Source organism: Impatiens glandulifera, chromosome 2 (genome assembly GCF_907164915.1).
Source record: "Impatiens glandulifera chromosome 2, dImpGla2.1, whole genome shotgun sequence".
NCBI classification, from domain to species: Eukaryota; Viridiplantae; Streptophyta; class Magnoliopsida; order Ericales; family Balsaminaceae; genus Impatiens; species Impatiens glandulifera.
Genome location: NC_061863.1, coordinates 54,143,470 through 54,160,435, shown reverse-complemented (window position 1 = coordinate 54,160,435; position 16,966 = coordinate 54,143,470). Strand labels below are relative to the sequence as shown.

Here is a 16,966-nt window from a genome sequence, read left to right as displayed (position 1 = left end):
GATACAAATCGAGGTTAATATTAATCTTAAGTTTATGACTCATATATGTCATTTTATCCTCTAAGGTTCTGGAAGCATGTTAGGCGTCATGATTAAATTGATTGAAATTGTTTGCAGGTAGGGATAGACTATATAAGGGCTTAGTCGGCTGAAGACCGAGGAAGGAGAGGTTGAGCTTGAATTGATTCGAATCTATTCATGTTCCCACCCCTAATTTTTTTAATTACTCCATAATTTCTTAAATTTTTTTTCATTTTAACTAATTATTTGTTTATCTGTTTTTTTTTAAAAAAAAATTGACAAAAACCCCAATTCTGATTCATGGATTTATCCCCGTTCGCAGAATATTATTTAACTCGTGGGAATTAGTTGCACTTTAAAACAAAAGAAGTGAAACGTTTTTTTTTATATGATGAAATTATTTTTTATTATTACATAGAGGACCAAAAACTCGACAAAAGTTATGACATATGGTGAAACATCCTCACAACTTTTCTTTATTGTGACACAATATTTTTCCTATATATAATTTCAAGTAAATAAAAGATATATTTTTAGTTAATTCATACACTTGCCTTAATATAATTAAGTGATAAAATTCCATGATATGAAATTAATATTAATGCATTTATATAATACAAGATCCTAGGATACTTACTATATACAATGGTACGTGTTGATATAGATAAGATCAATGAGTCATTCCATCGTTGACCCGCATTCAATATATAGGCTTAAACCCAAAACTCAACACTTTAAATTATAATAATATATATTACTATACTAGACATGATCATATTATTATTATTATTTTTGATAGATGGTCTCTAGGAGTATATATAGAAAGTAAATATTGGACATGAAGTAATTCCTATATATATATATATATATATATATATATTCAGAATTCTCTATCCCCGGTTATGAATTGATTGTAGAGATAGATTATCTGCTTGTTACATACCTAATTCATCATTTACAACATCCTTTCCAAAACTAAACATAAAAAAAGACCACATAATTAAATAGACTTTAATCCATATTTATTATTTCATGTAGACCCGTTTCAAAACATAGATAAGTTTTTGAAATACAAAATATTTAAAGACAGATCTTCGTTATTTGAAAACAGATCATCCTGTTAACATAACAAAAGTGTTTTCAAACGGATCATATCCTAATTAATCACTATATGGCAGGTACAGTTAAGAACAACATTTAGCCCAATCGGCCAGTCCTTGAGCAAGAAACAACTTATCAATACTAACCCTTTCACCAAACCTATACGAAAACTTCAACTCTCCTTTTGAATTCACCGACCCTTTCTGCACCGGATAACACACGGATGCGCTCCCTCCGAACGGCTGGGCGTGTTCAAACAGATCCTTCATCTGTGCGTGTATTTCACCCACGTAACGATCTCCCAATTTCCTCCTACAATACAACTTTATCACGAGCATCGTACCGTAATGACACACCATCGAATCTCCTATAGTGTACTTCATCGTGTAATTCCATGCCGGATTTACCTCGCCGTGTTTGTCCGGCGGCGTCCACTTTTCCGCCTCCTGGTTAGACCCGATCGAAACTCGCGCGTATACTTTCATCTTGAATAACTTCCTTACGTCTTGTAGATCTTGGGCTTCTATTAACGTTAGGTCAAATTTCCGACAATCCATTCAGATTTTCTCTCTCTATAACCTCGTTCGTTGAATTACTGTTGGTTCTTCCAAACCGGTGGGGGAGTTTTGAGTGTTTATATGATGAGTTGGAATACTTAAGACTTGGTCAATAATAAGAAATAATATTTTATATTTTGAAAGTAATACAGTCTTCTATAAAATATTCCCCATTGGGCCACTAGTACTACTTTCTCACAGAAGAAAAAAACCTTCACCCTTCAAGTTTTGGAGATGTTGCAAATTGGTCCCTTCAATTTTCAAACGAGATAGACTCTTACTTACTTACTTAAAGTTCAACCAAACATTACTTTATATAAGGAGCCTATCAAATATGGGATTAACAATAAAATGATGACAATAATAAAAGAGGTGAAAAAAAGAGTGAAATGGACTAGTAATTAAGTGTGGATGTTATTAAGAGTAAAAATATTCATTATGGGTTAAGTGAGTAAATTTTCATTTTTTTTAAAGTTAAGACATTTTGGACATGTTATATGTTAGTGAGAACATGGCATGGTGTCTTATAGAGCTTTTTTAAGTCTTTAATCTAGAACGATTTTATACTAGAGATCAATTGAAAAAATTATAAAGCTAGATGTTATATATTTATTTTATCAAATATTAGAGATAACATATTTTGCGAATATTTATTTTTCTTTAAGAGTAAAGACTTGTGTATGTTCATACATTTATAAATGTTTGTTCTGTTATTAATTTATGAAATTTGGAGAGAACAAACTAATTATGTTTTTAAGAAAAACTCTAAAAGAGAAGAAGAAATTTAACAAGATATGAAGCAAAAACATATTTAATATCATCAAAAAGTAATTGTGAATAAGTTAATAAGATATTATATAATTGGCTCATTTATAAGAATGAGAAAGTGACGAAGAAAAATATGATAAGACAAGTTACTATAAACTTTTAGATTAGATTTTAAATTTGAGTGAGATTTTTCATTTTATTTTTCAAAAATTTATGATAAGGAATTTTGTAGGATTTTTGTAAGATTAATTTTAAATAAATAGCTTTAAAAAAATGATAATTCAAAATTTTCTTTTAATATTTTTTATTTAAGGTTCAATGCTTAATTATTTAAAAACGGTACGATTAAATTGAGTTAAACTCATGTCATGAATAAAAAGTTAGAATGTTTGAATGCTTATTTCAATCAAAATTAATTGCAAGTGTTATTTTGAATAAATTATATTTCAATATATTTTGAATAAATTATATTTCAATATATTATTGTTTGTCTCAAGTCAGTAGACTTAATTTGGGGGTTTTAGGACCACTTTAAATATTTTTAAATTTTCAAATGGTTTCGTTTTCCAATTGTTATAATTTGATTTTCTATGTATGTGGACCTGTTTTTTAATCTATTAAAATAAAAACTTAAATATAGTAAAACATCAACCTCTATTTTTCACTAAAGAAATATCATACTTTTAAAAGTGGCCAAATTTATTTAAATAATGTGAGAATAATATTATTAATTATTTTAAATTTATAGATTCCACAACTAGTTAGCACGTGAAATTAATATTCTTTTTCATAGTACACTTAATAATAATAATTATTATATTTTTAATATATGTACTAGTTTTGCAGCCTATATATTTAAATAATGTTTATTATTTTTCGCTCAGAGTTGTCTCTGTTTCCAAATTCTTTGTTTCCTTCTATAAAGTGTAATTATTATTATTATTATTATTATTATTTTTTTTATTTTTTTTTATGTAAAATGACTATTTTATTCTTTTCCTGTGAAAGAGAAACGGGAAACAAAGAGAATTTGAGAGCACATGATCTTATCACATTATTTTGAGGAAAGAGTTTTCCTTTTTGAAAAATTACTTAAAATATATTAATATATAAGAATAAAATAATTTATTTTTTATAGTACAACTCATAACAAGTACATTATATATATATTGTAAGACAAAATGAGACAAATATATCATTCAAATCTGTAATAGTGTTTTAGCTGACATATAGAATTTTGTTGTTTTTTCAGAACAACTGTGTTTTTATTTTATATAAGTTGTTCAAATTAAAAGTTTTTTTTGTTTTTTTATAGAAAAAACATAAAATAAAATTTGTATTAAATATGTTTTAGTTGTCTTTCCTAAATAAAAATTGCTATAGATAATATTAAAATACATTATATACTTTTAAAACATATTAGTGTCAGATTATTTTTGTATCAAACCAAATAGTCAGCATAATTCTCTTAAAACAATTTGGAACAATTTCTAAAGTTTAAATTGGAATTGGGATTAATTTTACAAAAACATTAAATTATTTTGTTAAATATTTTATATAGGATTTTAATTTAAATAAAATAATTAATATTTTAAATAATCTATTAATTTATTTATGGGTGTCTAAAAAAGTAAAAATTATAAGTTTATTTTACACCTAAAATGTCTTAAATTAAAATTAACGTCAAAATTATGAGTAACAATAGTTTTCTAAATTAAAAAACAAACAAATTCTAAACATTATTTAATTAAATGTAAATATTCATAAATTTGTTACATTTTTTTTTAATTTCTTACCCAAAACACTATACGAACTTGTTAGATTTAGGTTATTTAAATAACTCAAACCACACATATATTATTTCATTTATCTTTTCATTCATTATATCACTTAATTTATTAATTAAAATATTAAAATATTTTATATTTTAAATTAATTATTTAAATAATCTACCTAATTAAACATCCTTTCACAATTTTATCCTTATATATTAATATATTTTCACTCTTTTATAAGAAAAAACTCATTTTTTAAAATTAGTGTCAATTATAAAATTTTAAATAATCTTAAATTAATAAGATCTCATATCATGCTGATATCAGTTCATTTTGGATAAAACTTGTTTGCTGACACTATTGGTTAATGACTCGGAAAGTTCGTCCTATAATGACAAATGAAATTAATTCACAATAGACCAATACTAATATTGACTTATGAATATTGAAAATCAACATATAAGAAGCTTCTGCTTAAAAACAAAATAATGAATAATCATTTTCACCCTTGTGAGGGCATAGACTGGAAACGGTCAGAGGACCTTGACTCATGTACATGGGGTGAATATTTTTTTTTTTTTTAGGAATTTTTTTTTTTTCCATATATATATATATATATATATATATATATATATTTTAATTACTTTCATTATAATAAATTATGTAAAAACTCACCCCATGGCATAAATTTGTCTGACTTTTTGAAGAAATGATTATGAATTGATAATAAAATATTTTAACATAAAACAAAATATGAATATTTTATAAAATTTATAACAAATAATACTTTTTTTTTTTTAAATCTAGATTTCGTGTTAAAGTGTTTTGGGTGCAAGTTTATGTTGAATTGATTTCCATATAATCATATTTGAACCAAATATATAATGTAGTGTTATATTTTCTTTAATTTGTTTTTTATTGTATTTAGTTCTAAACATTTATTAGAAACACCAAACCGATCCAAACGGTCTAAATCCGAAACACGGAAATTCAAATTTGAGTAGTTTCGATTTCTGTTGTAAGGACTTCGATTATAGGTAGTCGGGGCTTACCTCCCACGGTCTAATCATGTTTCAAATGCTTCCTTGAAGTTATAGGTGTGAAAGGATAGTCGGGTAAGCCCTTCTTGTAAAATCTAAAAAAAAACTTGCACTTCATCTTCTCCGTTTTACATTGTTTTTTTTTTCTAGTTGTCAATCGAGCTTTGGATCTCATGCCCTCTCTTTTCGTTTGACCTTCAAGCCAACGGCGGAAAGATGTGGGGCTCTAGCCCAGGGTAGAATTTTAAAACAAAATAGATGTATATGTACATGATTAACAAATACTATACGTAGTTCAGTTGGCATTGGATTAATACTATAATTGAGAGATCAGGTGATCAAACCAAGGATTCTCCCTCTATTTTGTATTAATTATTACAATTTTAATTTTTTTTATTATATTTTAAAACTTAATATAATTCATAATTATATAAATTAATATATTATTTAGTTTTCTAAAATGATTTATTTGCATTAATGATTTATAATTTTTTTTTAAATGTCTATTCACTTAATAATACATTTTTATCATGATTTTGTAATTTTATTATTATTTTTATATTTTAATTACTTTTTCCTAAATTCTTATTTAATTAGCTTCACTTATTATATTTTCATATTTTCTATATAGTTAATTTTTTATTTAAAATTTAATTAATTTAACTTTTTATATTTTTAAACTTAATTTTTCTTTAACTATATAGTTTTAAATTTATAAATTTCTTTTTTAAATGGAATAATCTTATCTTTGATTAGATTTTATATATTTATTTTATTTTAGTAAGGATATTCATGAAACGATTTGATTAATGTTTTTATTTATTGCACGAATAATAATATAAAAAATTATGAAAAAAATTACGGATAACATTTTTAATTTTATTTTTAATCGTTTTAAGTTTATGGGTGGGTCAACCCACAATTCGACACAAGTATTCATTTACTCAGCATTATTATATATATATATATATTATATATATATATATATTAATTAGTTAAAAAGTTGAACTTATATTAATGTTAAAACGTCAATTGAATTTAAAATATAAAGTCTTCCATTGAATTTAAAATATAAAGTCTTAATAACCTAGTTGGTTAAAAGATTGTATTTTTTTTTTTTGTTAGATTGCAAGTTCGAAACATACCTCTACCATTTTTTTTTTTTTTAACCGTTTTAAGTTTATTAATAAATTTTCAGCCTAGTAGAAAAAAAAATCCTGGATTCGCCCTTACTTCAAGCCATCTGATCAGTCAATGACACGGATATGTCTAGACCCGCAAACTCGTTTACGACTGACCCACACTTAGACCATGCCCAGGGGGCTAGGAACCCTCTCCATTGCTTAGATCTGCCAGCCCAAACCGATCCCTTAACTGGCCAATGACCTATTTGCTTTCCTGATTTTAATATCTTATTTAGTGCTTTTAAATGGTTTAATTAATGTTAAACAAAATCTCAAAGAAAACCCAAAATATTATTTCTAACAAAAAAACAAATAAAAAATAAAAAATTCTCTAAAATTCGTTTGAAATTAAGAGTTATCAAGCAATAAACCAAAAACAAAATCACTAAAATAAGTTTGAACACACGGAATAATTTTTTTCCCAGAAATTTCGAGGAGTAAAAATTAAGGAGCAACTCTAAAAAAAAAAGACAAAAATTAGTCTAAATTGACAAATTTTAAATTACTCTTTTTGTGCCTATTATTAATTTGATTTCTCGTCTCACTCGGTATTAGAAAGAAATTTCAACGATGACCGAACAATGACATAGACCGGTTTCCTCTACCCAATTGATGAGCGCAAATAATTTATGGCTATTAGAAATTAAGCGTTAATGTCGTGTTATACCTTCAATCGTGTCATGACGTGTCAATGCCCACTTTCATTTTTGTCGTGCCAGGTCGAGTTCGACTGAAAATTTAATATTTTACGTGTTACAAGTCTATTTGTGTTGTGCTAACTCGTGTCCACATACTCATTCATGTCGATCTAACTCGTGCTCAAATTCGTATTAACGTACTTATGTCCTGTTATGCGGACTCATTCTTAAATTATTACATACGTTAAAAATAAATAATAAACTACACGTACAAAATTAACTCGTCTGGACTCTATGTACTGAGTCTACACAGAGCTCCGGATATTATGTTTCACAGCCTATACCTTTTCATGTACCAATTTTGAATCTCTATTAACTTTATAGGGTATATGCTGTCCGGAGTTATGTATATTTGCCCAATACAACCAAAGGCTTCATCAATCTTGATTCTATTCCATTTCATTAACTAGTGTCTGCTAGTTGATATTTTACACTAGTAGTTTCCTTTAGTGATAATTGGTTATAAACAAAGCAAACCCTAAAGTAAAAACAATAGCTGTTAGCTGAAAAAAAAATATTTGATTGATTTCCATATTTCATTAAAAGGAATTTGATGTGCAATACTAGTATACTACTTGATTAAAAGAAAAGATTTTAATTTGTGAGTAATTTTATGCTCAACTAATTTTAAACATTATTCTTAAACAATAATTAAGTGTTCAACTAACTTTATGTACAATATTATTGATAAACGATGATTCTGGACACTTGTTTTATGATCTTTATCCTTTTGCATGTATTCAAACTTCTTCAACAACTCAATGACAACAAGAATTTATCTTTTGATGATTCCTACAGATTGTTGATTTAATTCACTAATGAAATATGTATTCTTTTAAAAAAATATATAACAATGACATCTTTTCCTCTCTTTTTTCTCTAATAAAGAGACATACAAATTGCATGAACATAATTTATCAAGATTTATGTCGATCTAACAAATGGAACATATTTTGATGTTACACTTATCTATGGCAAAACAATGTTTAGGAGCACAAACCCACCCATTATTAGGAGCTTCTATGCCCCCAAAAGTATAAGAAACATTCAATTTGACCAGAGGCGATTTCCCATAATCAATGCTCTCCAATGCATCAAATACCTTATCGGTTTTACCCTCTTCTGCCTTACGCAATAGGCTGTCCAAGGTCACTTGAAACTTACAAATGTATTTATCCGATTGGAAAAACCTCTTGTTGTACACCTCGATCATCAACACCCCACATTCAATATCCGACCTCTCTATCAAGCACAAATCTTTAAAGTCCCAATGTGGATTCTTCGTTCGCTCTTTATGGACCCGAGTTCTTCTCCTTATGCCGTTAATTGAAACCAACGCATACACATTTTGTTTCGGTTTTGGCAAACCTTCAGCAGAAGCAACGTTGATCTCAAAAGGAATGAACTCCAAGGATTCTTGCTTCTTCAATAGAGATTGGAATATGAAATTAGACATTAGCAAAGATAGAGAGAAGGTTTTTAATTTAAATTTGATTGGTAATCAAAAGTTTAATTTATTGAGTATTAGTAAATATGCAAATTAAAGTTACGCAATCTTTTATAAATTGAAATGATTTTGATTAAGGAATCTTCCTTTTCCAATTCTCTATAATGAACTATTCATTTATTTTAATTATTGGAATCCCAATAATATACAATAACAAAGAAGTTTAATGAATTATTCATAAATTAAATACTCCAATCCACCACCATATTTACACTGTGAATATGAAATAGAAAAAAAGATGAAGAGTTTCTTCTAAGTCATCATGATCATCAACGGCAATGAAACCATCATAGCCCACCACATCTTAATCAACGGCTTTAAATCCTTTGATCCGCTGCAGGCAAGCTTATTGTTGTGATACGTGCACTGCTTTTGTTTCCTAAAATGTGATAAATTGATCATGACCATCAACATTTTTAAATTAGAATATTTAATTTTTAATAAACTTGTAGAAAACAAACCTGGGTGTACAAAATGATACGATATAGTCCGACCCGGAACAAGTTAAAATGCTAGTCGGGTCATCGTAGGCATAACTATAAGCGGTCGGGCATGCCCCTTTAAACAACTTAGAGTAATAACTTGGCTCACAAGTGGATGGGTTTCCATGAACGCCCCTACAACAATACTCGTCTGTGTTAAAAACATCGCATGCGCTCCGACAAGACACCGTCTTTCCATCAACCTTAACTGACAATTCAGATGGGCAATTGAGTCTGAGATCGCTATCGCAACCGCCGGTGCTGCAGTTGCCGGCTTTTCCATGGATGGGCTGGATGGACATGGGAACATTGAACCCGTCGACCAGACTGATATCGTAAAAATCGGGGGAGGCGAGGGTAACTTCAGCGAGAGTGGCTGGCGGTTCGCCTGAGGCGGTGCATTTTAGTTTGTTTCCGCATGCCCCGGTTTGGCATTTACCTATGCCGTTTTTGTCGAAATTGCAGCCTGTTCTGCCCCAGATTCGGCCTGACCAACCGACGGAGGCTGTGAAAACCCTTGACTCTCCCGGTTTTAACATGAATCCTCCGCCGCTAAAGGTGTCACTGGGAGTTATGGCGGGCCAGATGGTTTCCTTGCATCCGTTACTGATTGTAAATGTTCTTGAGCCTTTAGCGAAATGAGACCCTGCATGCATGACCATAGTAGAAATGAAATTAGGGTATGTTTGATCATCCAGAGATATTTATAAATGAAGAATACAAACCTGGCCAAACGAGGATTAGCAGAATAGATAGAACAAGTGGGAGCGCCATGTTTGATCGACCTCTTTTCTCTGAGAAAGAGAAATGTGATGCCGGACTGATTTATGCATGTAGTTGGATAGAAAAGGAGGTTTTCTGATGCCTTTCCTAAATTCTTTCTTTTAAGTTTGCTTCATGATTTTATTCTATTCCATGCTTTGTCTTAAGTCCAAGTAATTCTCCTCTTTACTTTTGTTTAGCTCTTACTATAAATATTTTAGTGTTCTAATTTAATTGGGTTATGCTAGCCACCTTATGATTATTTTACAACAAATTTTGATAAATATTCAACTAGAAGTACTTTAAATGGCAAAAGTCATGTATACAAAAGCAAATGTCTTGAATTCGATATTTTCATTAAGAGCTTATTAAATTATAAGTGTAACTTACTGTTAGAATGAAATAATCTAGTATGATACTTTAAGTTGCAAGAATTTAAGGAAGAGACAAAAGAAATCTCGAATTTAATTTTCATAAGACATACGTCTTAAATTGAGTTAAAAATGTATTAAATTGAGTGTTACAATGAATAACCCTCCAGCGGATTGATTCCCTGGTGGACATTATGTTAATTTTTGATTTGGCCTTGTGGGTTGGTTGATAATTTTCACTCTTATTGTATTTTAGATTAGATTGTCATGATTTGGCCTTGTGGTTGGTTGATCATTCATCTATTATACAAACTTTAAATTCAAAACACATTCCCTTTGCATTAAGGGTTTATTACTTTGTAATGTGTAATATTAAAACCTCAACTTCAACCTCAAAATACATTCCCTTTGCCATAAGGGTTCTTATTACTTTGTAATGGGTACTATTAAAACCTCAACTTCAACCTCAAAATACACTCCCTTTGCAATAAGGGTTCTTATTACCTATGTTGCACGGATACGGATACGGGTATCGTATCAAATACGACACGGATACGGCGATACGGCAAATTTTGAAAATATAAGATACGATACGTTTAGGATACGCATATTATTAAGAATTATTAAAATATATATATAAATATATATATATATATATAATAATAAATAAAAAAATAAAAAATATTAATAGTTAGTTAATAACTTAATGTGAATCTTAAATTTATCTTGTTTATCTAAGAAACACATAAGATAGACAATAAGATAAGGGAAGCTTGAGTCAAGAGGAGGAAATGTTAGTTTAGGTTAGTTTTGTTTTAAACATTTCAGTCCTCCTAAAATTTTTACTTTTTAAAAATTACCCAAAACGTATCCAAAAACGTATCCAAACCGTATCGGATTGGTCAACTCCATAAAAAGTCAACGACACTTCTTTTGCCGTATCCGATACCCATTTTGCCGTATCGTATCCGTATCGTATCCGTATCGGATACTCCAAATAATTTTTTTTTGGAGTATCCGTGCTACATAGCTTATTACTTTGTAATGGGTACTATTAAAACCACAACTTCAACCTCTCTTTAATATGTACAACCATCTTCATGGCTACATAATAGCCCACAATTGAAAAGAGTCATGTTGAGGACCAATTCATAATCAGAACTGTAATCCAAAGTTCAAACCAATCTACACAATTTTAAAAGAAATTCCACATTTTTAGTGTATTTACTCTAGAATTAAATGTTCTGTAGTTGCATACATAACAAAGTACGATATAGAGAATTTAAACGTGCAGCAGCAATATGTTTTTAAGTAGTTAACACAATATGGGAGCAAGCGATATTATTTTTCATGTATACAAAACAAACCATCTACAAATTAATTACTACACATACAACCATTTTTCTCCTTAAGGTAGTTGTAGCTCCTTTCTTTAACCGCAGCAGGAGCCACAGGCAGGCAAAGAACCTTAAATTCAAACAATGAAGCAAATTATTACTATTTTTCTTCTCAAAAATGGACACATTCTTATCATGAATTCAGAAGACTTACTGTGGTCAATTCCTCGGACATTGTCTATGCCACGGGGTGGACCACGGGGGCCTCCGCCTCCACCATATGGGCCACTTCCTGGGCCTCCTGGACCACCACCATCCCATTTCTTGCCCGAAGTTGAACCGTTCTTATATGCATCTGATTTCTCCATCTGAACAAATTGCATAAACATGGTAAGCTTCTAATTGTCTAAACTTTAAAGTGTAATTGCCTTAAGTAAAAAAAGTTAATACTTACAGAAAACATTGTCATGAAGAACACCCCAATTATGTTAACTATGGCCCAGAAGAAATCTGTTATGGTTTTCAGCCTCCATATCGTTCTTTTCGACTTCACAACACCTGACAAGTAGAAACAGAAACAGATTAGGCAAAAGATTTTAACAAGTTCGAGTTTTGATTGTTGAAACTTTTGCTCAAACACTTCATTAACACATTTAAGGCTGAACAGTTGCCATAAAAAGCTCAAGATTATGAACAATTGCATAACATGAGTTTAAACATCATCATATCATACCCAATTTGAAAGCATAAATTTTTAACCGATTATACAAAACAGGGATCAGATGAGCTAAATCATTCAGTGGCTTGCATAAAATTACAAGGGAATTCCATCTCTAAATTTTAGCAGATCATCATTACCTTCCATGATAACCCTAACAAATATTCTAGAATGAATCATCTACGGAATTCAGATCCTTGTATATATATAAATAACATAAATGATGAGTAAATCACGTAATAATGGTAGATGGACCTTGAAATCAAAATTTAAGAACAGGATCATCATAATATCATTCGATTTGTCCATAACCAACATATATGGAAGATCGATCAAAATTTAAGAACAGGATCATCAAAATTTTGAAGACGATGTGAGGATCTAAACAGAGAGAATGAGCATACCTCTCTCGACGTACGCCATCGTTGCAATTTTTTCCCTTTCTACGGTCTTCTTCTTCTTCCCTTCTCTTGTGTTCTCGAAAGCCAATCTATACCGGGTCAAGATGAATGATTGGGCCCCGCATTTAGCCAAATTCCACAAGAACTGGTTCTGAGAAAAAACCAAACAGCCCATTATCTAGGGCATACCAAATCCCCTTAAAATAGGCCTAATCTTCATCAGCCCAGTACTACTGAAAGCCCAATTCCTTTTATTTATTTTTTTATATGATTGTTTGTTTTTGCTTATATCACATTAACAATTCTTCCCAATTCATTCAAATCTAGGTATGGCAGCGTGGCTTGATAGGTAGTTACAATGAGGTTTGGGTCCAAAGCGATTGGTTATTTTATTTGATTGTGATTTAAGTTTTATAATTTTAAATAAAAAATTACGAGTTTTGAAAAGGGTAAAAATAATATTTATAAAATATAAAAATAGATATTAAATTATTAAATTGTATAACGAATATTAAACAGATTAAGTAATAAAAGAATTGGGAATTATAAAAAAGGGTTTGAATTGTGTCGGGTATCCATTAGGTGGAACCGGTGAAATTCAGGTCAATCATGAATTTGGTATTTTGAGGCAGAATCGTTTCCGAGTTGGATTGGGTCCGACACGTGCCTAGTTAGAACTACCCACCACTGTTATCACTAGGCATGCTGACTTTTATTACCCAATTTAATTTAATTATAGTATTTATATATATTATTAATCAAAAGAAGTTACAAACATTAAAAAAATTTATAAATCTGCTTGAATTTTTAATTATAATTGAAACAACCAAACATTTGGTTGTAAAATTGTTACAATAGTTATCATTGCCCAAATCTAAAAAATAATGTATAGACTTGTATTAAATGTTGCGTATATTTAGGTTGGTAAAATTTGTAACTAAATTAGCTATAAAGTTTGTTACAAATTGTTTTGGAATAAATTTGAATATAATGTTGCTAAAAAATAGTTACATAAAATGTCCTATATTTTATTGAAATATATTTGATTAAAATGCTTCTATTTTTTTCAAAAATTGTGATCCGTATCTGATCCGGTATCCGACCACTATCCGATCCGAAAATACCGGATCGGATCGGATCGGCCAGCCAGATACCCGCTGATTCAATTTTTCTCATATTTTTAATTTTTTTCATATGCTAGAAAATTGAAATTTTTCTATTAACGATTTCAGTTATGAATAATGACGATTTGAGAATAAATTCACAAACAGATCTAAAGGGAAATGAGAAGAAAAACAAATGAAAGAGACATATTTTTGTTTGGGTTTGTGAGTTTGTAAAGGAAAATGGGAGAAAATATAAGGAAGAGGGAGATTTTGTATTTTTGTTTGGATTTGTAAAGAGAAAAAATGAAGAGATATATTTTTGTTACTTTGTAATTGTTTAATAATATTTTTATTTGGGTTTGTAAAGAGAAACGAGAATGAAAATATAAGAAGAGAGAGATTTTTGGTTGGGTTTGTATTTATTTAATAATATTTTTGTTTGGGTTTGTTTATTTAATAAATTTTAAAAATTACCGGATCGGCTTCGGATATCCAAAATCTTTTTTGCCCAATCCGTATCTGATCCGGAAATCCGGTAAAAATATCGGATCAGATCGATATCCGAATCCGATCCATCGGATACGGATTTTTTCGGATCGGATCGGCCGGATCAACGGAACGGGTCTTTCGGATCGGATTTTTTGGCCACCCCTACAATTTGTTGCAAAAAATCTCCTACAACACTATTTTATAGTGGTTGACCATGGAATTGTTTAGAGGAAGAATGTCAATTTTATTTACAAAGTTGGATTGAGGTGTCAAATTTATTTATAAAGTTGCAAAATTCTATTTTTATGTATAAAGTTGTCAAAATGTGTCAAAATTAAATAAAATAACAGAAGTCATTTAACGGGGGTTAAATTTGTATCCACTTTACACCCACAACCCACAAGTATATATTTTATATTTTTTTAAAACTATTTTTCTTTTTCATTTTAAACTAATCTAAACTTATTAAATAAATAAATAAAATTACTTTTTTCTTTTCTTTTTTACGTAGCTAACTTATCTCTTCCTCCTTCACCCGTATCTGCCGTCGCCGATCTCTTCACCAGAGCCGCAGCCGCAAGGCATCTTCGACAATTGCCTCTCTGCACGGTTTCTTCCGATGATATCTCCGACGACTGCCCCTCTGCACGGTTCAATTCCACCGGAGATTGCTTCCTCTCCTCTTCAACCGCTGCCTCCAGATTCATCTTTAGTCTCGGACAGACTTCTTTTTCCTCCTTGTTCTTCTTCTACAGCCTTTAGACTTTGAGAGGCAATGTCAATGTTTGAATTGTGCTACCTTTTCTTATTTCTTCTTCACAATTGTCGCTCTAGTATTCAAGTGATTCTTTGGTCCATACAATAGACGAATTGATTTAGATATTGTCGATACATGAGTTGGTGACAATTGTGGTTCTGGAGATTTTGGCTGAACCTTAACAACTTCCCGAAGTCAATGAATAACTGTCCGCCCTTGATTTTCACCCTCACAAGAAACAACATTCTTTCCTTTATTAACAAGTCCCACCCGCACTCCGTCCACTTTTTGCACATCGAGTATGTTTGATGAATTCAAAACTGTTAAATTCTATATGGGCAAAATAGGAGGAAGATGTTCCTTTTGTAACTGTACTATATCGTCACGATCAAGTCCTAATTTGATGTCCGTGAGGGGAGTTTGGAAACGAGATGACCCGGAGACAACGGTTGTTGGTGAAGAGGGCGGCGACGGGCAATTACCGGTGAAGAGGAAGAGGTTGGCGACCGACGGCTGATGTTGGTGAAGTAAAAAAAAAATTACTGGGTTAGGTTTGTTTGAAATGAAAAAGAAAAATAATTTAGAATATATATATATATATAAAATATATACGTGGATGCCACGTGGATATAAATCTAACGGAGTTAAATGCCTCCCTCCCGTTATCTTATTTATTTTTGACACTTTTTAACAACTTTATATACAAAAATAAAATTTTGCAACTTTATAAATAAATTTGACACTTCGCTCCAACTTTATAAATAAAATTCACATTTTTCCCAATTGTTTAGTTTAGTTTTTTTCATTCCCTGTTATTTTCTTCTTTGTTTTGCATATACAAATGATTTTTATTGTCAATGCTATATTCATTCTTTAAAAAATATTATTAGGTCTTTATTTATATGATATTTATTCAAAATAATTTTAAAATTTGGGTTTAAGGAAGTAAACCCTCTTTCAATTATAAAACAACTTTCTAACAATAAAATTCTAATACATTTTGTCACATACAAATTTTATATGAATTTATAGCTTGTTTGATGGTTATTGTATAAAACTTAAAATTTGAAATTAAATATTATTTAATTAAAAAAAAGTCAATTATTTGAAATTATGGATTCAAAAAACTAAAAATTTAATTTTATCTAATATTTTATAAAATATATAATTAGGGTAATTTGATATTTTTATTAATAAAATAATATTATTTGAAAGTAAAGAAATCCATACTAGGTATTGGTTCAAATTTTATAATTTTATAATTTTACAATATTATATTTATTTTACAATTTTATTAATAAAGTGAATCTTTACAAGTGAAGTATAATTATCTTACATACATTTATTTTTATTTATAACTATCTTACATACATTTATTTGTAATTTGTACATTTCTTTTTTCGAGAAATTGAAGTACATATTTTTAAATGTCATTATTTGTAAATTTTGTTTGGTGGTGGATACATATTTGGGGTTACAAGCATGTATAATATGACTTTAAAAACAATTATTAGGAAATTTTATTATACAATGATCCTAAAAAATAATAAGTCATTTACTAATTTTAGTTCTATATATAATGATATATCTTGAAAAAAAAACATAAAAGACCAAATTGAACATTCAATATGTCTTTTAAGTAGAAATTGAACATGTATGCAATAGCCTACTTTTCAATCAAGCTTTAAAAAAAAATAGACTTCAATTTAGTTCCTCCTATAGTATTTCAATAACTTGAATTTTTCATTTGTTAAATTAAATTATATTATATTTTGTATTTAAAATTTATAAAGATAAAATAAAAATATTTTAGTTGTTGAAATTAGTAATTTAATGTTTATAAAATAATAATGATATGACAAAGAAAAAATTTATAAAATAAAATAATAAAC

General features: G+C 29.2%; 3 protein-coding genes across 3 annotated transcripts; all 3 read right to left on the bottom strand.

The window, feature by feature from the left end:
- Positions 1–1,205: 1,205 nt before the first annotated feature.
- On the bottom strand, positions 1,206–1,679 carry LOC124924958 (protein SRC2 homolog). The gene has a single exon (XM_047464938.1). It carries the CDS (start codon positions 1,677–1,679, stop codon positions 1,206–1,208), a length of 474 nt encoding a protein of 157 aa, XP_047320894.1.
- A 7,130-nt stretch (positions 1,680–8,809) lies between these two features.
- Positions 8,810–9,958, bottom strand: LOC124926808 (pathogenesis-related thaumatin-like protein 3.5). The gene is made up of 3 exons (XM_047467114.1): positions 9,859–9,958; positions 9,113–9,779; positions 8,810–9,030 (listed from the first exon to the last, which is right to left on the bottom strand). The coding sequence occupies exons 1-3, from the start codon at positions 9,905–9,907 to the stop codon at positions 8,904–8,906; spliced, it is 843 nt and encodes a 280-aa protein (XP_047323070.1). The 5' UTR covers positions 9,908–9,958; the 3' UTR covers positions 8,810–8,903.
- Positions 9,959–11,510: 1,552 nt separating this feature from the next.
- Positions 11,511–12,856, bottom strand: LOC124926976 (selenoprotein K-like). Its single transcript, XM_047467311.1, has 4 exons — positions 12,726–12,856; positions 12,058–12,161; positions 11,818–11,971; positions 11,511–11,733 (listed from the first exon to the last, which is right to left on the bottom strand). The coding sequence occupies exons 1-4, from the start codon at positions 12,742–12,744 to the stop codon at positions 11,699–11,701; spliced, it is 312 nt and encodes a 103-aa protein (XP_047323267.1). The 5' UTR covers positions 12,745–12,856; the 3' UTR covers positions 11,511–11,698.
- Positions 12,857–16,966: the final 4,110 nt, after the last annotated feature.